At 44.4% G+C, this 20,924-nt stretch overlaps 2 protein-coding genes across 2 annotated transcripts in view; one reads left to right on the top strand and one right to left on the bottom strand.

Moving 5' to 3' along the window:
* LOC135214240 (uncharacterized) overlaps positions 1-16,207 on the bottom strand; it is a 78,413-nt gene extending 62,206 nt beyond the window's left edge. The window contains exon 1 of the mRNA XM_064248303.1: positions 15,082-16,207. Coding sequence (XP_064104373.1) covers positions 15,082-16,207 — 1,126 coding nt within the window. The remainder of the gene's footprint in view (positions 1-15,081) is intronic.
* The window catches only part of LOC135214507 (gastrula zinc finger protein XlCGF17.1-like), a 114,092-nt gene that overhangs the window by 50,670 nt on the left and 42,498 nt on the right, over positions 1-20,924 (top strand). The window lies entirely within an intron of this gene.

The raw sequence follows: 20,924 nt of genomic DNA, 5'->3' as shown, positions 1-20,924 counted from the left end.
TCTGGGAAGGTTGCACCTCCGACCACTTCAGTTCTTCCTCTCAAGCAATTGGTCACGCGAAAACAGGATCTAGAAGAGGTCTTGTTTTGACGGAAGAAGTTGAAAAAAAGCACCTCAAATGGTGGTTGGATCCAAAGAAGCTTGCGGAAGGGCGGACTTTCGCTCAAGCTTCGGAACCCCCGACCTAGTGTTGTTCTAGGACGCGTCCTCCACGGGTTGGGGAGCAACACTGGGAGGGAGAAAAGTGTCAGGCACCTGGAGAGGGGAACAGGTGTCCTGGCACATCAATCTAAAAGAACTTTCAGCGGTTTACCTTGCTCTAAGGTTTCTTCCAAGAGGAAGTCTCCCAACAAAGTGGTTCAGATAAACTCGGACAACACCACAGCCTTGGCATACCTCAGGAAACAGGGGGGAAACTCACTCTCCTTCTCTGTTCGCCATCGCGAGGAAATATCCTGATTTGGGCGAAGTTGCAAAACACGTCACGATTCTGACAAGATTTGTGTCAGGCTGTGGAAAACGTGCGAGCGGACCTTCTCAGTCGGCAAGGACAGCTTCTGCCGACGGAATGGACCCGTTCATCAGGAAGTATGCCAGGCGCTATGGAAGCTGTGGGGACGTCCTCATGTGGAGCGTTTTTCGCAACTTCCCGAACGAAGAGACTTCCGCTGCTATTGCTTCCCCAGTTTCTGGACCCGGGAGCCAGTGGCAGTAGACGCCCTACTGTGGAATTGGTCGGGACTAGACATTTACGCTTTTCCCCCATTCAAATCCTCGGGGAAGTAATGAGGAAGTTCGCTGCATCAGAAGGAGCGAGAATCTGACCCTCATCGCCCCCTTTCTGGCCAGCGGTCGACTGGTTCACGAAGGTGATGTCCTTCCTAGTAGACTTTCCAAGGACTCTGCCCTAAGGAAAGATCTACTCAGACAGCCCCACTTCGAGAGGTACCACAAAACCTCCCCACTCTGAGTCTGACTGCGTTCAGACTATCAAGAAGTTGCCAGAGCGAGGGGGTTTTTTTTTTCAAGACCTGTGGCAACGGCGATTGCCACCAAGCCGCAAGGAGGCCCCCTCCTCAATCGCAGTTTACCAATCAAAGTGGGCTGTCTTTAGAAGTTGGTGTTCAGAAGGAAGGGCATTTCCTCCACCTCAACCTCTGTGAGCCAGATAGCAGATTTCCTTCTTCACCTTAGGAAAGAAGCGAAACTAGCCGTTCCACGATTAAAGGCTACAGAAGCGTGCTTCTGTGGTCTTCCAGACATAGAGGACTCGACTTAGCGAATGATAGAGACATTCATGATCTCATTAGATCATTGAGACTGTGAAAGTTTCTCCAACCTAAAGTACCATCGTGGAACTTAGACGTGGTACTGAAGTTTTCTCATGTCGAGTCAATTTGAACCGCTCCATTTAGCCTCGCTTAGGAATCTTACTAAGAAGACCATTTTCCTAACCGCTCTGGCGACGGCGAAGAGGTTAGCGAAATTCAAGTCATAAGCAAGCATATTGGGTTCAAGGATCATAGTGCAGTTTGTTCCTTAAGTCCTACGTTCTTAGCAAAGAACGAGAACCCTTCCAACCCTTGCCGAGGACGTTCGAGATCAAAGGGTTGTCGGAGCTAGTGGGACCTGAAGCTGAGAGAGTCCTGTGTCCTGTCAGGGCTCTCAAGTTTTATTTGCAGAGAACCAGAGCATGCAGAGGTTCTTCGGAGAACTTGTGGTGCTCTGTGAAAAAACCAGATCTTCCGAGTCGAAGAATGCACTGGCGTTCTTCTTAAGAAGTACGGTTAAGGAAAGCCCATGAAAAAAGTGTAGTGAAAGTGACATGGAGCTTCTGAAAAGTGAAAGCCCACGAGTTTTGAGGCTATTGCTACTTCGGTGGCTTTTCACAAAAATATTGGCAATCAAAGATATTTTGGGCGCCACTTATTGGCGAAGCAATTCGGGTGTTCGCTTCACACTACCTGCGGGAGGTGAAAGCAACATACGAAAATTGTTACTCGCTCGGACCATACGTCGCTGCAGACACGTTTTGGGGGCAGGACGGTAGCGCCTCATCCTATCCTTAATGGTTTAGGGGAGTTTTTAACTTGTGTTATTTCTGGTTGTGGGGTGACCGCCTGCGGCGGATCTCCCTCCATTAGCTTAGTCTATGTGGGATACTTTTGGTAGGCTACGCCAGGTGGTTTGGTTTTTACTTCGTTGCCCTCATTTGTATGGTCAATGGTCTAGTCCACGTCGTGGTCTCGCCCTGTTGACAGATCATCTGGAGTGCACCAGCTTTATAGGTCTCTATTGCTGGCAACTCTAGTAGCACAAGCAGACTTATGCGGCAGTAACCACGAAGTCAGCTATGCTAACAGGTAAGGAATCAAGATATCAATTATCTGCAGATATATGTTTCCTAAAATCTTCTGTCAGATATATATATAGCTGAATCCCACCAAAGGTGGGATTCAGCTATATATATGACAGGTAAGTTTCATGAACAAAATGATATTGTAATGATACAATTAAGTTTGTCATACTTACCTGGCAGATATATATAATCAAGTACCCACCCCCACCTCCCTCAGGAGACAGTGGAAATAAAAATTATGAATAGAAAATGGGAATGGTTCCTGATACCCGCCCTCCCAGCGGCGGGAATGGGTACTAACCACCTGACTCCCATGCGTGTGTCGTAAGTGTTTAAATTTCTGTCGGATTCGGAAAAAATACAGCTATATATATATCTGCCAGGTAAGTATGAACAAACTTAATTGTATCATTACAATATCATGTTTCCTTTGCAGGTCGAGTTTCGTTATTCCTGTGGCTGAAGTTACGAGGACATTTCTTAATATTACTTTTTTTACAGAAAATTATCTACACAATGGGGATTTTGCTACTGCGAGTTTTTTATCTTTTGAGTTTCTGTTTCCAGAAGTTCTCCTGAAATATCATAATCTATATTGTTACTCAATTAGGGTCAAAAACAAAAGCAAAAATATAATGGGACTTCAGTCAATTACAGAAATTACTAATTACCAGATTCGTTTTAAGAGAACTCAAGACCTTCTCTACATAAAGAATTCATTTGCGTTGTTTTACAGACATGAAAGGACATACTATATCTATTGTGCTTTTGCCTCCTGAATTATTACTTACTAGTTTTTTATATGAAGTTGTTGCCGAGTTCGGATTACAATAGGCACGGGTAAACATGATACCACTAATTATATCAATTTTACCCAGCAGGAATCCCACGCACAGATATGCATATCCCTAGCGATTTATCCCAGTCAAGGCAAATTAAATAATATATATGATACTCATCCAAACTTCGGTTGATTTATCCATCCACTTCATTAAATGCTGGAAGGAACGACATCGTTAATCGAAGTGAAATTCTATTCACTCTGATTAAGTTCTGTTACCAAACCACTCTACCAGTACCAATGTTGAGAAGCGACTGACTCTGTTCCCTTTGCTCACCTCTTGTCGTTTGGAAATAATACGTTCGCTCTCACCCCAAACCCACGACTTTCGGCCTCGTTCGCTCACGCCAAAAATTAACAACAAAACGAACGAAAGCCCACCAAACCAACACGAACCGAACGAAACTATCAAACAACTTACATCGCATTGTTAACCAATTATACAAACCATTCACAAGACAATATTTCCTTGTTAACAAGGCTTATTACAATTAAAATAAATAAAAAACATTCATTTGTACACAAAACCTGCCACATTTCCCACTTAACGCTATGTAATATAAAGGAACATTTTCCATATACAAACATGAACATAGATATTCAATAAAAAACATAGATATTCAATAAAAATTGATTTTCCATGTCGTTTATTTATAAGTAAGACATATCCCCTCACCAAAAGTAATTTAATATACTAGTATTTACAACAGTCCCTTTTGAATCAAATCTTTTCTAGTTTCTGCTGCCCCCCCCCCCCCCCAGCCACCCGAGCAGCCTTCCTGGATGTCGGGTACTCACTTCAGGAATTTTGGCAGGATCAGGAGTCTCAACTTCTTGCCCACAACTCTAACGGGTACAGTTTCACAATGGGACGCATGATCTGTCCATGGGGAGGTTTTGAGGGTAGCTACTCTAACTACATTGTCAGACCCCCACATGCACCTGAATCACCTGACCCAACTTCCATTTGTTTCTTGGGCCCTTCACTCTGTACGAGGACGACATCTCCTATTTTGGGCCCAAGAATTATGTTGGACTCCAACTCGATGAGTCTCTCTTAAAGAAATCAAATTATATTCATGCTCCCATCTTTTCCATAATTGATCACACAATTTGGATATGTAAAGGAATCTCTTTTCTACATTTTCAGTTTTACCATACAATGGATCTTCAGATACCTCCTCCCAATTAAATTGTTTCCTTGGGAAAGGATCTAATTTTCTACCCAAGATCAGATGATTAGGTGTTAAAATCTCCTTCTGATCAAGGTCCCCCGATGTGTAGCTTAGTGGCCTGTCATTATGATAGATTCCAAATTCCACCAAAATGCAGGATAATTCATCATAACTGAGAAGAGCTCGACCGACTACCTTCTTCATACAGTTCTCAAATAAATCCGATCAATCTCTCCCAGATTGCACCAACCCAAGGTGCTCTTGCTGGTATAAATTTTCCACTTACACTCGATGTTCTCCAGATGGTTTTGAAAAAGGGGGCTATCTGCATCGTTTTCAGATATTCAGATGCTGCTACGAAAAGTAGTGGCGTTGTCCAATCAACATTAGTGAAGGAAAAGCCTTTACGGGCTGCTAAACTTCCAGGGAAGGCCATGAGGAATGAGTCAGCGGACTGATTTCTGACTACTTCCAAGATGTATACCCCTAGTGATCGGGCATGTGAAATAGTATGATAAAAATAAACCTTCTCCGGATTTTGCTTCCTTCTTTTATCCATAAAAAGCACCGGTGTAATCCCCCCCACCCCCGTAACGCTGAAAGGTGTTTCCGTTGTACCCGGAATTCCGGCATTGGGGGTACTATATTAGTTCTATATGGTTTTCCTTGAACTTCTTACAGATCACACAATGATGTAACACGCTCTTGACTAGTTGTCGCAGCTGTGGAATCCAGAACTCCTGTCTTACACTAGCTACAGTAGCGTTCACACCCCAGTGTGCTTGCATCATGATGGCGTCTTATTATAACTTACTCAGAACACAACCCTTTTGGCAGTAAAGTAGGAAATTTGACTTCCTCAGGCAGTGTCTGCGTGTTCCAAACCTGCCTCTACATCTCATTACATTATTATCCAAAAACAAATTCAACTGGCGAATTAATGTCAATTTGGGGTTTGTTTCCTCCCTCTTTAGGGCTTTTATATTCTTCTGGAAAGTACTCTCTCTGCACGAGAAACCAATTGTTTTGACTTTCACTTCTTGCAACTCTTCCAGAGTCAAACCACCGTTTTTCTGTTCATGGTTGATGAGTTTGCAATTCTTTATCAATCGCATATCCAAGCTATGGGTCTTAAAGACCTTGTTCAGCTCTGCTGAATCTTTCCCATCCAGCAGGCGGTTGTTGGCATCTATGTCCCCTACAACATTGACCACAATGTCTGTTCACCCTGCATGTGTGTACACCCCATCCATGGACCTATCAATTGGCAGTGTGTGATTTTTTAACCAAGGGGGTCCCCCCCTCCCACCAAAAGGAGTTTTTTGCTAACCACCTTAGTCCTCTTTCCCGTGTCAAACCAATCACTGGGATTTTCAGATGAGGTACGTAAGACAGGACTGACCCGAAATCAAAGAGTTAATCTCAATTACTCTGTTTCTCACAAACACAGGCAGAACATTACTGGACACAATCCAGCTAAGGGCGACTTTACTGTCTGACCAGACATATAGTAATTGTTTAAACTCCTTCTCATCAAAAGAGTCAATAATAAATTTGGTCATTCTGCTCCTAGCAACAATGCCATTAGTTCCAATTTCGGAATAGTCAATTCCTGATGGGCGCCACTCTACCCTTTGCCATAATTATATTAGAGCTTTCACCATTTGCTCTATAGGCCCCACACAACCATATGAAGTTTCACTAGCATCGCAGAAATATGTGCAAGGTATCACCAGTTCCCAGGCTAGCACTCCTAGGAAAAGATATTTCAATACACTTCTCTAAGTCTTGCGTAATTCACTCCATTCCTCTTGTAGCGGGTTGGCGAGTTGTTCGTCCCAATCCAGATGTTGCTTCCACAATTTCTGCAAAAATATCCTTGCTTTCATAGTAACAGGGAGAAGCAATCCCAATGGTTCGTATATTGGGCAACGGTACTGAGAACTCTCGCTTTGTTTGACTCGATCTATTAATACGAGTTGGATTTATAGTTAAGACGTCTTTAATTATATCCCAATTCAATCCCAATACTTTATGAATTAGTTTTTGTTTGGCTTCAATTTGATAAGCAGCAGCAATAGTTTGTATAGACTCGCTATTGCTAACCCACTCCTTCAAATATAAGTGAGCCTGAGCAAAAATTTTGTTGGCATTAAAGTATAAATCCATTTTCTGGGCTCAGCTCGTGTCGGCCTATGAAAGTAATCCTTAACATCATTCTTTCTAGGTAAAATTATCCTAAATTACCAGAGAAAAACAAAACAAAATTAAGAAAATGTCAGTAAAACTGACTCGCTCACTCTTAAAAAGAAGTGTCGGTATGAAATAGGGGCGAGTGTGGAACACTACCACGAGACAAACACCAATTAGAACTTCCCTATCAGAATCCCCCCAAGAGAGAGCCGATACCAACGGGCGATGCAGCCTCTACTACTACTACTAGAGGACGCCACGGACAGCAGCGCCCCTAGCGGACATCCTTAAATTTTAGCTCTAGCGACAAGTCGCCATTTTCTTGTGCTCTTGTTTTTTCGTGAGATTATCTACTTTGGAACCATGGAACGCTCTGCTATCGCCACGGCTAAGTTAAGTAACTCATAAGTAACCTTTTACGGTAATTTTATCTTCCGGGTACCAGTATTTTCCCTTTTATAGGCCAAATACGGTTCCTCGGTTGTCTCGTGGCGGCCATGCCGCCTCGTAAGAATTCCCGGTCCTCCATACTGGGACTTCTTATGCTTATGGGCTACTTTTTTCACATTCATTGTTTACACGAGTTTAGCTAGTCAGCCCTCCTACCATTCTCTTAGCTTGGTATTTAGGGCTATTATTATTTTTATTCGGCCCAGCATCCCGGCTCTTGCTCTACATCGGCTATCGCTGGCTCCGAGTAGGCTTCTGTTTTTCGGAACAGTCTGCCTCCTCCTGGGCTTCTTTCTCTTTTACTAACAGTGTCTCTTCCCCCTTTTCAATTATGGTTTTATTTAGGGTGTTAGGCTAGCCTAGGTGCTTGTTCCACATGTTGGTACAGCTTGGTTCACGTGGCCCTACCACGGTTGTGTTGCTCGTGGCCTAGGCCACTCGCGGTCACGTGTACTATAGCACCTTACCCTGCCCCTTCCCTCCCCTCTCGATGTAGGGAGGAGCTGGGGGACCCCTTGGTTGTCATAACAACCTCATCGCCTTCTCTCACACTCCGGAGGTGCCGGGGGGTCCCGCCAGCAGGGGGTATAGGGCGACCACTATGAGGTTCCGGATCTCCAGACGGGTAGTTGGTGAGGTGGGGAGGAGTAGGCCATCCCTCCCCCCTTTCCTCGCTCCCGCCGTGTTTCGCCGGGACCTCCATCCCCCCTCCCCTTTTCTCAGCACCTCCCTTACGATACGAAAGGAGCCTTCCGTCGTCAGCCGGGGCCCCTTTGGTTATAGTTATATTGGCTCGCTAGCGGGCAGGGTGGGTGCATGGATGGTCGATTGCTTGCCTACTATATCCTTATATCTCTCCCCCGCTACCGGAAGGGAGCTTACCCTTACCTACGCACTCTTCTAGTAGACGGGTGGAGAGGGGTTGCTTTTATGTTATTATTTTGCTACTTTAAGGATATATACCCTATTATAAGATATTTTACAATGAATTGTGTATTACTATTTTCATTTTATCAACCATCCCCGCCATTTTACGTCGTGGTTTCCATTACCACCACTCCTATTGGTTGATTCTTGTGTCTCCGCCACTGGCGGAGCCATAGCCTATCTTCCAACCTGGTTACCACACGTATTTTAGCGGGGCTCTGGTTTTATCTAACTTTATCGCTCCGGCACCAGCGGAGCATATGTTAGGCTGTAAGTGTTTACTCTGTACTCATGTACGTTTCCACTTACAGGCTACCAACTGCCAGGTCCTCGCTTGTAATGCGACGCTGTATGACCCCTGTGGACATGACGAGTGCAGGTCTCACGCCCCGTGTGCCACTTCGTACAACGAGTCCATCGTCTGGCACCCCGAGGCCTGCACGATATGCTACGACCTGGTCGCGCAGCTGGTGGATGGGGTAAGTCCATTATGAGGTTACTTATGAATTTACTAACAACTTCTAGTTCGTAAGTTTGTTAACCCTGTCCGCAATTGGTAGCTAATCCAGCTTTCTTTCAGGCTAGCGGTGTGAGGGAAGTCGCCCTCGCCACCCTGAAAGCGTGGGTGGGTCGGTTTTGGAAAAAAAAAAACGCCGCCAAGGGCCAGCCCTATATTCTGGATAGAAAGCTGGCCATCCCAGATCTTCCCTGCGGGCAAGTCGACGGGCTACGTCGACCCCATTGTCCGCCGCCCCCGTGATAGCCGCCATCCAGCAGGAACTCCAGACTTGCGTTGGGGGTCGTAGCCTCCCAGGAGTCAGTCCCGGACGTCGCCGCCCTGGACCTGAATCTCGAGCCGATGGCGGTAGTAAGTGAGGATTTGTTGGTTGAGGTAGGTTTGTCGGGCGCGCCAAGGTCTTTCCTTGGGCGCTCCTGGGTCTTCTCCTGTCCCTTCTCCGCCCTCTTCCGCCTCCTTTCCAAGGCTTTCCGGGATCCGAGATCCCTAGCCACACTCCCGCTCTCTCTGTACCTCCTAAGGAGAAGGGAAAGAGAGAACCGAAGACTTTGTCTAAGACGACTTCTAAGAAGTCGTCTTCGTCTTCTTCGGCCAGGAAGTCATCGACTTCATACGCCGACGCGGTGAAGGCTCAAGCCGAGCTCTTCCCAGTCGAAGAGCTCAGAAGCAAGGCTTCGAAGGAAAAGGCTCGCGCTACCTCCGAGTCGCTGCCTTCTCCCGCTTCCGCTGCCCCCTCTCCGGCTATGCCGGCAGGGGTGGTCAAGCACCAGCGCCCGCGTTCCCCTCTCTGTCTCATCAGGAATGATGGAGCAGGTAGGAGCAATGGTGGGTTCCCAAATTTCAGCTTGGGGAACACGTTTTGAGCAGATGTTCGCGCAATTGTCGAGCAGTCTGTCTCAAAACTGGACAGACGGTCCAGGAACTCTCTAATAGGATGAGAGAGAATGAGGATCGGGTAGCTGGGCTATCTCAGGCTCCTCCCCCATCTCTCCCCTGCTTCTAGCACGGGGATTCTCCAACTTCCGTCTTACGACTCCTTGCCAGCTTTCTCTATGGACAATCCATGGAGAGTAGCGGCCTATGCTCCCTTTAAGGACGGGATGATTTCGATCCCGGAGTTTGGCACTCGAAGGATTGAGGACTTCGAGTTCTATCCTCCGGGACTGTCACAGCCTTTCATCGGGTATGCTAGGCTGACGCCAACGGCTCTTACGAGAGAGGACAAGATCTCGAAGGAGTCAGTCCTCTACAGTAGAGATCACGCCCAACGGGAATGGGTTTCACTGCCTTGAGGACTGGGAGTGTACTAATACTAGACTCCAGGCCTATAAGAGCCCCTTCACTATTTTCGCAACGGAAGAGGAGGTCTCTCTTCCGTTCGCCACGAAATTGGTGGAGAAGGCTCTTCAGGCCAGTCCTCAAGGATGAGCCCGTTCCACAGTTGAGAGAGTCGGAGTCTACTTCTCCACTCTTCCCGCCTTCGGAGAGTTATGGGAAAACCTGCCAGCTACTTTCACGCTGGGTAAACTCAAGCCGGACTGCGCTATGGACCAGTTCGGTGAGAAGTTACCAAGGCTGCCGGATTCCCTAATCCAGGCAGAGTTCGATGCGCGAACTAGGTTTGGCAGGTCCCTTAACTCTCTCATCGTTACGGAAATGGCTGCTCTTTCTTACGCTAACGAACCGCTGTTCAAGATCCTGGCGAAATCGCAGTTTCAGACGGTTCTGTTAGACGCCTTTGACTTCTTCCAAGCCAGGAGGAAACTGTCGCAAGCATGTTCTTCAAGAGTGCACTATCAGGCACGAGCCTAATAGACTCTTGGCTCGAGCATGTGGGGAGCGGATCTCTTCCCAGAGTCCGCAGTGAACGAAGTCCACCACGAAGCTGCTAGACTCAACCAGAGCCTTAGAGCTAGGTGGGGTATTTCCTCTAAGAGGACAGGAATCCGTTCCCACAGCTGGCAAGAAGCCAAAGAAGGCTGGTAAGAGGTTCCAGCCATATAAAAAACAAACTCCAGCATCGAGCAGCAGTTTGTGCAGGCAGTCCCAGTTAACCCAACAGGGACAACCTGCTACATCTAAGCAATCCCAACCTTTCCTCCTGGTGCCCCAGCAAGCACAACCTTCGACTTCCTACGCTATCTCGCCTGCCCTTTAACGCTGCTTATGAGGCTCAAGGCTACTCTCAACCGAGGGTAGGGCGAGAGGTTACTTTCGTCACCGTGGCGCAGGAAGGGGCACAAGGAGTAAGCAGTTCAGAGGAGGGCGTGGTGGCCAACCCGCCCATCAGCAATGAGGCTCCCCAGGTGGAGGAGGGAGGCTGTTCCTCTCCGCCACAGGTGGGGGTTCAGCAGTTGGGCACAGAGCATAGTGTCCAAAGGATTAGGCTGGAGCTGGATCCAAGATCCTCCTCCAATCAAATCATTCATCAGATACCGTCCAAGGAATTGATAGATTACGCGGAAGAACTCCTTCAGAAAGGAGCTATTGCGAGAGTCAAACATCTAAAATTTCAAGGTCGCTTATTCAGCGTGCCAAAGAAAGGCTCAACAAAAAGAAGGGTAATCTTAGACTTGTCAAAGCTAAACTCTTTCATTCGCTGCGACAAGTTCAAGATGCTTACCCTCTCGCAAAGTAAGGACCTTACTGCCGCGTGGAGCCGTCTCATGCTCCATCGATCTTACAGACGCATACTATCATATCCCTATAGCCAGGCACTTCCGCCCATTCCTAGGATTCAGGCTAGGAAATCAGACATTCTCATTCAAAGTGATGCCCTTCGGTCTGAATGTAGCCCCCAGGGTATTCACAAAGATAGCAGAAGTGGTTGTACAACAATTGAGAGCTCAGGGAATCATGGTAGCGGCATACCTCGACGATTGGTTGATCTGGGCACCAACAGTCGAGGAATGTCTCAAAGCTACCAAAAAGGTAGTTCACTTTCTGGAACATCTGGGGTTCCAGATAAACAAAACGAAAATCCAGACTTATTCCGGAATCTCGTTTTCAGTGGCTAGGAATCCAATGGGATTTGTCCTCCCACAATCTATCAATTCCAGTGGTCAAACGGAAGGAAATAGCAAAATCGGTCAGACAATTTCTCAAATGCAAACAAACGTCAAGAAGAAAACCAGGAAAGAATCCTAGGGTCTCTTCAGTTGCTTCAGTAACAGATATCCTTCTGAAAGCAAGGCTGAAAAGATATAAATCGAATTTGCGGGTCAAAAGCAAACTCCAAATATCGAGACAAGTTGTCAGTAATTCCACAGATCCTCCGCAACCAACTACGGCCTTGGTCAAAAGTAAAGAACTTAGCCAAGAAAGTACCCCTTCAATATCCCCTCCCAGTGTTAACCATTCACACGGATGCATCCCTGTCCGGGTGGGGGGGATACTCTCAGTTCAAACAGGTTCAGGGGACGTGGTCAGTGCAATTTCGCCAGCTCCACATAAACGTGTTGGAAGCAATGGCAGTATTTCTTACTCTGAAGAGACTACTTCCCCCGAAGAAGTCTCATCTAAGGCTAGTTTTGGACAGCGCAGTGGTAGTTCATTGCATCAACAGAGGAGGGTCCAAATCCAAGCATGTGAACCATGTCATGATAGCCATCTTTGCATTAGCAAGCAAACACAAATGGCATCTGTCTGCCACTCACCTAGCAGGAGTAAGAAATGTGATAGCAGACGCTCTGTCCCGGTCAGTTCCTCTGGAATCAGAGTGGTCTCTGGACGTCGGGTCGTTCCAGTGGGTAAGCCAGAGAGTCCCAGGTCTCCAAGTGGATCTCTTCGCCTCACAAGCGAACCACAAGCTCCTTGCTATGTGGCCCCCAAACCAACCTGGACCCTTCTGGCTTATGCCACGGACGCCCTGTCGTTGGATTGGAATCAGTGGAGGAGAATTTATGTTTTTCCTCCAGTGAATCTTCTTCTTGAAAGTCCTAGACAAAACTAAGGTCTTTCAAAGGGATAGTAGCTCTGATTGCACCGGGACTGGCCCAAGAGCAACTGGTATCCTCTTCTTTTGGAATTGGGTCTCCGACCTCAACGGATCCCCACAATCCCAAACTATCACAATCAGTACAAATGAGGACTGTGTTCGCTTCCTCAGGAAAAAAACTCTTCCAGACCCTAACTTTATGGACTTCATGAAGTTTGCGGCTAATAAAGATGCTGACATTGATCCACAGAATATTCTCTTCCTAGAATCAAGTAAGAGAGAGTCAACCATTAGACAATATGACTCAGCTGTTAAAAAATTAGCATCTTTCTTGAGAGAATCGAACACTACAACCATGACAGTTAATTTGGCTATATCCTTTTTCAGATCCTTATTTGAAAAAAGGTTTAGCAGCTAGCACGGATACCACTCATAAGTCGGCTTTGAAGAAAAATCTTTCAAGTAGGTTTTCAGATAGATTTGACTGAATCTTATTTCACATCTATCCCTAAAGCCTGTGCTAGACTTAGACCTTCTCAGAGCCTACTACAGTTTCATGGTTCTTAAATGATGTCTCAAAAACTAGCCTCAGATACTGACAACTCAACTTGTACATTCATAATGCTCCTGAGGAAGACGCTATTCCTATTAAGCCTAGCCTCAGGAGCTAGAATTTCAGAACTGTCGGCTCTATCCAGGGATGCGGGTCATGTGGAATTACCATCCCATCAGGAGAAGGTTCTACTTGCTCCGGATCGTAGCTTTTTAGCCAAAAATGAAGATCCTCTTGCAAGGTGGGCTCCTTGGAAGGTTATCCCACTTCCACAGGATCCTTCTCTCTGCCCAGTATCAACTCTTAGAGCCTTTCTATCTCGCACTTCTTCTAGATCCTCGGGTGCTCTCTTCATGAGAGAAAAAGGTGGTACTTTATCAGTTAAAGGCTTAGACAGCAAATCCTTTACTTCATTAAACAAGCCAACCCTGAGTCATTCCCAAAAGCACATGATATCAGGGGAGTAGCCACCTCAATTAATTATTTCCAACATATGAACTTTGAGGATCTTAGAAAGTATACTGGATGGAAATCCCCGACAGTCTTTAAACGGCATTATTTAAAGTCCTTGGAATCTTTAAAGTTTTCAGCAGTAGCAGCGGAAACATAGTTTCCCCTGATACTGCTCAGTAGTTGTAGTATTGATCCAGGTCTCCTTTCTACTACTTCAACCAACATGCCTCAACCTATCGTCAGGCTACTCAACATCATAGCCTTAGCCGTTGTGTCTTATAGTGTTTGTCCTTATTTTTTTGCTAGGGACAACCACCCTTGTACTGATATGTACTTCAGTGTTCTACCCTTATTTTTATGCTAGGGTAGGCCACAATATGTTTGTATAACTCTCCATTGGGTTGTGATAAGTTTCACTGACAATGTGTTTGTATATATTTTGGAGCAATTGTATTAATTGTATTAATGATGGACTTGAGTGTTCCTACCCTTATTTTTATGCTAGGGTAGGACCACATAATATGTATATATTTGTATTTATATATTCTAATTAAGTAAATCTCCAAAAGTTTCCTTGTTTTACATGCATATTTAATAATTTTATTATCTACCATTTAAGTACTTTAAGTTTACTAACATTCTGTTATTGATTTTGTAATAAGTTAGTTTAAGTACTTATTTTGTATGCTGTATCTGATTTACTTATATTATATCCATCATTTTAATCTGTTTTTCATTATTTCCTTTTCCATCTTGTCTGTTCTCTGGTACTCTTTCATAGGCCGACACGAGCTGAGCCCAGAAAAGGGATTTTGACGAAGGAAAAATCTATTTCTGGTGGGTGATTGGCTCGTGTCGCCTATGAAACCCATCCCTTTTTTTTTTATGGTTTGTTTTCCCCCCCTTGCAGGACAAGATGTATTTATGTTTATTTAAGGATGTCCGCTAGGGCGCTGCTGTCCGTGGCGTCCTCTAGTAGTAGTAGTAGAGGCTGCATCGCCCGTTGGTATCGGCTCTCTCTTGGGGGGATTCGATAGGGAAGTTCTAATTGGTGTTTGTCTCTGTGGTAGTGTTCCACACTCGCCCCTATTTCATACCGACACTTCTTTTTAAGAGTGAGCGAGTCAGTTTACTGACATTTTCTTAATTTGTTTTTTCTCTGGTATTTTAGGATAATTTTACCTAGAAAGAATGATGTTAAGGATTACTTTCATAGGGCGACACGAGCCAATCACCCAGAAATAGATTTTTCCTTCGTCAAAATCCCGTTAACTCAGATTCACTATTAGCCGTAAATTGCAAATTATCTACATACAAACCTCTCTTCAATCTTTCCACTAACATCCACTGTATTGGACCGGGGTAACCACGACCACCACAGTGGACAAGTGATGCTTGATGGTTGCATTTAGAAGAAAAGGTGAACATGTAGCTCCAAATAATACTACTCTAAATCTGTATACTATCAATTTACTATTGGGATCTGTTGGATTTTCCAACCACAAAAAACGCGTATAATTGCGATCTTCTTCATGCAACTGTACCATTAAAAATGCCTTCTCAATATCACCAATACAAGCAAAGGTGTTAGTTCTAAATTGCAGCAGGACTCTGAGTAGATCAGCAGTTATGTGGTCCAGTCCATAGACAATCATTCAGACTTAATCCATTTTTACCTTGTTTTGATGAGCAATCAAACACTATTCTTATTGGGGTAGTGGCACTGTCTTTTAAGCACTCCATGATGTGCCAAGTAATGACAATCACATCAGATTTATTATAGATCACCTTCTCAATGAATCCTCTATCTTCTTGCTCTTGCAAGATTTTCTGATAATGATCCAAGTAATCCACATCCTTCTGAAACTTGATGGTCTGCTGTCGAAGTCTGCTCATGGCTAAACCAAAATTTTTCTTCAATCTGAATCTATTGGTTCTCCACGGCAACGCCACAACATACTGTTTATCAATTTCAGAATATGTTATAGTGCTCTCAAAGTCCTTTAAGACCCTCTGGTCTTGTTCTCGCAACTCACTGCAATCTATTCCCAATCTGTCCAAACTCCACAATGCGTCCAGATCAGTCTTGGGATTTTCATTATGAGTAGCTTCAATTTCTTCAGTTTGTACAGCTAGCTTCAAAATTGTCACATGAGTCTCCCTAGTGGGGGGAGCACTGCATGTGCCTGTCACCACATAACCGAATATGGTCGGCAGCAATATTAAGTTTTTAACCCTTTTGAACCCTGGATGCAAAATATTGTAAACATTATCAACCCCTATTAACAATTCAATAGTTGATTTATTCTCAACAGGCAAATCAAAATCTTTATCAGCCAAGCTGATCTTAGTTTTACATAACGACTTCAAACTTCTCTTAACGTCGAATTTCTTCGCATATTCTGGTAGCTCATCCACCACTATGCAGTCCATTATTATCAACTTATCTTTATGTGGTATGGCGACGCTTATCATCTCGTATTCATGAACAGGTTTACTAGTTAGATAACCTCTCAAGGCTATCTTTTCAACACCTTTGGACCTATATTGCAGTCTCTCTAGAGCTGATCTTTTAATGAACGTTCTCTCGGCACAAGTATCCAACAGCCCTCTAAGTCGTACCATGTGACCTTTCTTCCCTTTCAGGGGAATTGTTGCTGTTGGTAATATGGATAGCTTACCTGACTTATTTGGTTTGTCCTGCTCATTTACTGATAGCGTTCCCACTTGTACACCACTTTGTTTATTCTTGCTTTGCTTTCCTGTTTGGTCCTTATCACACAAGATGCGATGATGTCTCATCTTACAACCATTATTGCAACTTGGTTTGTCACAGTCCACACTAAAATGCTTCTTAGAAGCACACACAAAACATAACTGTAAAGCTATGATGCGATTCAACTTTTCATCTCTGGTTGCGTAAGTTTTGCACTGTGTCCACCAATGTTCTTTTATCACAAAGAGCACATCTTTTGGATTGCTGATAACTGGACTTATTCACATTTCCCTTGGTTTTTTGTCTAACAGCTTGGGATTGATTTACTGTGAATGTTGATATTGACGACAGGTTTTCAGTTTTATTCACATCAGTTGAAACAAATTTCTTAGATTGCAAATTTCCTCTTCTAGGTAATATAAAGGAACATTTTCCATATACAACATGAACATAGATATTCAATAAAAATTTATTTTCCATGTCGTTATTATAAGTAAGACACATATACTATGTTAATTTTATCATTTTGGGTGATTATTAGTCCTTTACGTAACAAATCATATTAAACAGTGAATATGCGTTTACGCAGTGGACGTCTGTATTTATACAGATGCATGGATAGGGTCATTAGGCACCGTAGTGATTAGAAAACACACAAAAACAAGTGGAACACCCGTACAAATCTAGATAAATTAGAGGTAACACTATTTCGGGTCATGACAATAAATACTCCTTTGCAAAGTCCCGATCGCAGTTTTAGCCTTGAGTTTTTTGAATTATATAAAATATCGAACCTCAGTGACTCAACTTATCTTTAAAAATACGGCTGGATTGCAAGGAAAAACATGTCTATAAAAAAAAACTTTCATTAGGCTAAATGCGCTGACCAAACAGTTAATACTGAATGCAGTAGAGATAACTTGTCTTAATGGTAATCGCTCAATTCCTAATAGTTCGTCATTCATACGTTCGTTGCTTTATACGTAACCAACAACAGAATGCTAAAAACACACAATACGTTGCCGATGGTAAACAGTAGCCCTAAATATCAGAATCAAACAAATAAGCAAACTCGGTTACTGTGTCATCTAGTCAACGGTCAGGGTCAGTTAAATCTGCCGAGTGTTCAAAGCATACCACATTCCACACAATAAGCGACTCTAGCAGAGTGGGGAAAAGCGATGTTGGATCATACATGCCAATACCTTTTTGAATTAAAAAGGAATTTTCCTATGAATATCACGACCGTATCAAGTAATCAGAGCAGGTTCTAGTAATTTTAATACAATCAGTAATTATAATAGTGGTGGATTAAGCCCGATTGTAAGCGCCGTAAAAATTAGAATATCTTGTTTTATTCCTTTAGTACACGTAATATCCTGTATTTACGGACTCACCGTCTGTTGTTCGAACTTCCCTATTGAGAAGTCCGGATAAGCGAGCGCTTACAGATACCTCTATAGTTATAAAAAACATTGATCTGTATCTAGTGTAATGGTAAGATATCCATCTAGGGGTATACAAAATATTATATTACCTCCTGCAAAATAAGGCGTGTTTATCAAAGGAAAATTCTATAAACCTTCAAACATTAAAATCCGTTTGAACAAAAAGAGACAGTTAATCAGATAATAACTTATATAGAAGAACAAATCATTTGTCTCATAAATCGTGATATTGTTCAACGACCCAACAGAATTCTCCCACAACCGCAGTCGCAGTTTGCACACAAAATCTCGAGAAGCATGCACCCTCGAATGTCTTAGTGCGTGTAAAAAGACCTTGCTGGGAAATGAAATTTTAATCCTTCGCGACACTCTGAAATATAACGATTTCCACGAACAAAGCCCTAGACACGGTTGACTCGCAGCAACAAGTTAAATCTAGTGATGCACAAACGTATACATATCGTGGATACGGAAGTTATAAATACTATCGCATTTTTTATTGTTGCTAATTTTTAATCCCGCCCAACCAGTCGTAGATGAATCTCTCTTATACTCTATCTAAAGTAATATCAGTAAAGTCATTCAAGCAGAGGCGATTCAGCAGAAATTTTTTTTTTATCTTTTATCTGAATACCAGGAAGTTTCTCCACTAGCGAGTGATCTCTGGAGAAAAACAGATGTCATTGAAAACAAAATACGGTCTAAGGACAAACATAAAGCTATATACGTACCTTCGTATAGAATCCCAATGAAATTTCAAAATAGAGATAAATGACGAAGTTGAAAAATGTTAGTAATAGGAGTCATTAGGAAATCAAATAAGCCCATATAATTTTTCCCTCAAACGTCATGCCATAAAAGATCAGACTTGGCGTATCTGCGTAGATTTCTGTCGCTTAAACAAGGAAACGACTCCTGATAGTTTCCAGTGCCATGTACCGACGACATCTTATCTCTGTTAGGTTAGAATAAATTTTTCACCAGCTTGGACTTACTTAAAGGCTTTTACCAGATACCATTACCTAAGTGATTGTACCTCATACACCGTTTTCAGCACACTTAGGGGACATTATAAATTTTTTACGAATGCCTCCGGCTTAAGTTGCGCCCCAATTACAATATAGTGTTTGGAGAATTTTAGGGGATACCCTACATGCTTATATGGTTGGTCTTATAATCTTTTCTAAATACCTTAGAAGTACGTACATTCACATAAAGTAGAGCTAGTGCTACAGAGACAAAGACAAATAATCTCAGAGTAAAATATCTAAATGTGAGTTTTGTTCATGAAACTTACCTGTCAGATATATATATAGCTGTATTTTTCCGAATCCGACAGAATTTTAAACACTTACAACACACGCAGTGTGCGTCAGGTGGTTAGTACCCATTCCCGCCGCTGGGAGGCGGGTATCAGGAACCATTCCCATTTTCTATTCATAATTTTTCTGTCGCCGGTGTTGTAAACATCCGTTTGCAGCACCTCCGTCCAGATTTTGGAAACTTATTGGCTACTTGAGTATCCCTTTTGGTTTTTTTGGTATCTGAATTGGATCGGTGGCTAGGCACACGTTGATTGTGGAGTGATTTGAATTTGGTATTGATTTTTCTTTGATCAAGATGTCAGGGTCTAGTTCAGCTAGCGCTAGATTTTGTTCTAAGTCTGAATGTAGAGGTAGGCTACTGAAAGCTTCAGTAGACCCACATACTGTATGTAAGGTTTGCAGGGGGCATGATTGTGCGTTTGAAAGCCGTTGTAAGGAGTGTGAAAGCTTAACAGATTCTGAGTGGAAGGCTTATGAAACCTATCTTAAGAAACTTGAGCGAGATAGGTTAAGGAGGTCTTCGTCCAGGAGTGTTTCGGGTAGGCAAGATTTTAATGATTCTCCTGCTAACCCTCCTTCTGTAGTTTATGCTCCTACCCATGTAGTGTTGCCTCCGGGCCCTGAAGCAGTGTCTGTAGAAGGTAATACTTTATCTTTAATTCTTGAGTCGATTCGTAACTTGGAATCGAAAGTGATGGCTCTGGAGAGCAAAAGTGAAGTTATAAAGTGCAGTGAAAGTGCCCCTTGTGTAGTGGAGGGTGCGTCAGATCGGCCTCATTCCGCCTCTAGGCCTAGACCTCTGCTTAACTCCCAGGTTACGGGGAGAGAGCATGTCGAAAGCCGAAGGAGGGTTACGAGGAACCCCCACCGATCTGACGTGCCTTCGGCAGCTTCTGATGAACCTACCCAGACTGCCAAGGAGCGTGCGTGTGCACGTCTTCTCAAGGAGTGTTTTCCTCTTCAGAAGCTTCCTCCCCGCGCAAGGGGTGGAGCTCTCATGCTGCATCACGTCCGCTGAAAAGGACGGCTCGTGTTCGGGACGCTTCACGTCCAAGTTGTTCTCCAGAACTTTGCTCTTCGCCAGATAGTGCGTTTGCTGCTTTTCCACCGCAGAAGAAGCGTAAGGATTCTTCGGATGTGGAGTCTTTACTAGATGACTCTTTCGAGCGCCGCAGTCGCTCTAAGGTGTGTGAAGTGGCGGTTCCTGGTAGTAGGAAGAAGGCGGTCCCCTCGCCACTCGCCTGCTCACAGGATCAGCCCCTCCCCAGAAAAGGAGGCTTCACCTACAAGCAAGATTCTCCAGTCGCTGCAGCAGCAACTTCAAGATGTGATTTCTTCTAGAGAGACTTTCCCACGTCGCCGTAAGAAGGATGACAGTCTTCCTGTGAAGAGGTTGAGGCATTCTCCCTCTCCTTCTCCTCTCTTGTCTCTCTCTCCGTTTGAGTCTCCCTCTAGAGGCTTCGTTCGCCTCCCCAGCTCTCTCATAGAGGAGGTGAGAAATTAGTTTCTCGCTCTCGAGAAGCGGTTGTATCCGCTAGTACGAAACCTGTTGATAGGAAGCGCGTTTCTTTAGACGCCGAGCGCGCTTCAGTGAAAGTCAAGCGCGCGTCAGTGGACGCCGAGCGAGCTTCGGTGCAAGTTAAGCGCGCGCCAGTGGACGCTCAGCGCGCGCCAGTGGACTCCAGGTGTGCACCTGTGGCTGTCGAGCGCGCTCCAGCCGGCACCAGAAGAGCGGCATCGGACGCCAAGCGCGCTCCTACGGACGCCAGTTTCCCACCACCGCAAGCGCAGATGGAAGCGGGAACTCTTCCTGTTTGCCGCTCTTTCTCTTTTGAGAAAGCTCGGGATTCTTCTTTACTTCCTCCGACTTCTCCAGTATCTGAAGAGGAAGTTAGTGACGTTTTCGTCGAAGTGGACGAAGAACAGCAGTTGGCTCCCGTCTCGACGGACTACAAGGTTTTAACTCGTCTTCTCCAATCAGTGTTTGCAGACACTTTTCAGCCTGAAGCTCCACGAACTCCTCCCTCTCA

The sequence above is a fragment of the Macrobrachium nipponense genome, chromosome 45 (genome assembly GCF_015104395.2).
Source record: "Macrobrachium nipponense isolate FS-2020 chromosome 45, ASM1510439v2, whole genome shotgun sequence".
NCBI classification, from domain to species: Eukaryota; Metazoa; Arthropoda; class Malacostraca; order Decapoda; family Palaemonidae; genus Macrobrachium; species Macrobrachium nipponense.
The sequence above is the reverse complement of the archived record's forward strand: the minus strand, read 5'-3'. Positions and strand labels throughout refer to the sequence as shown.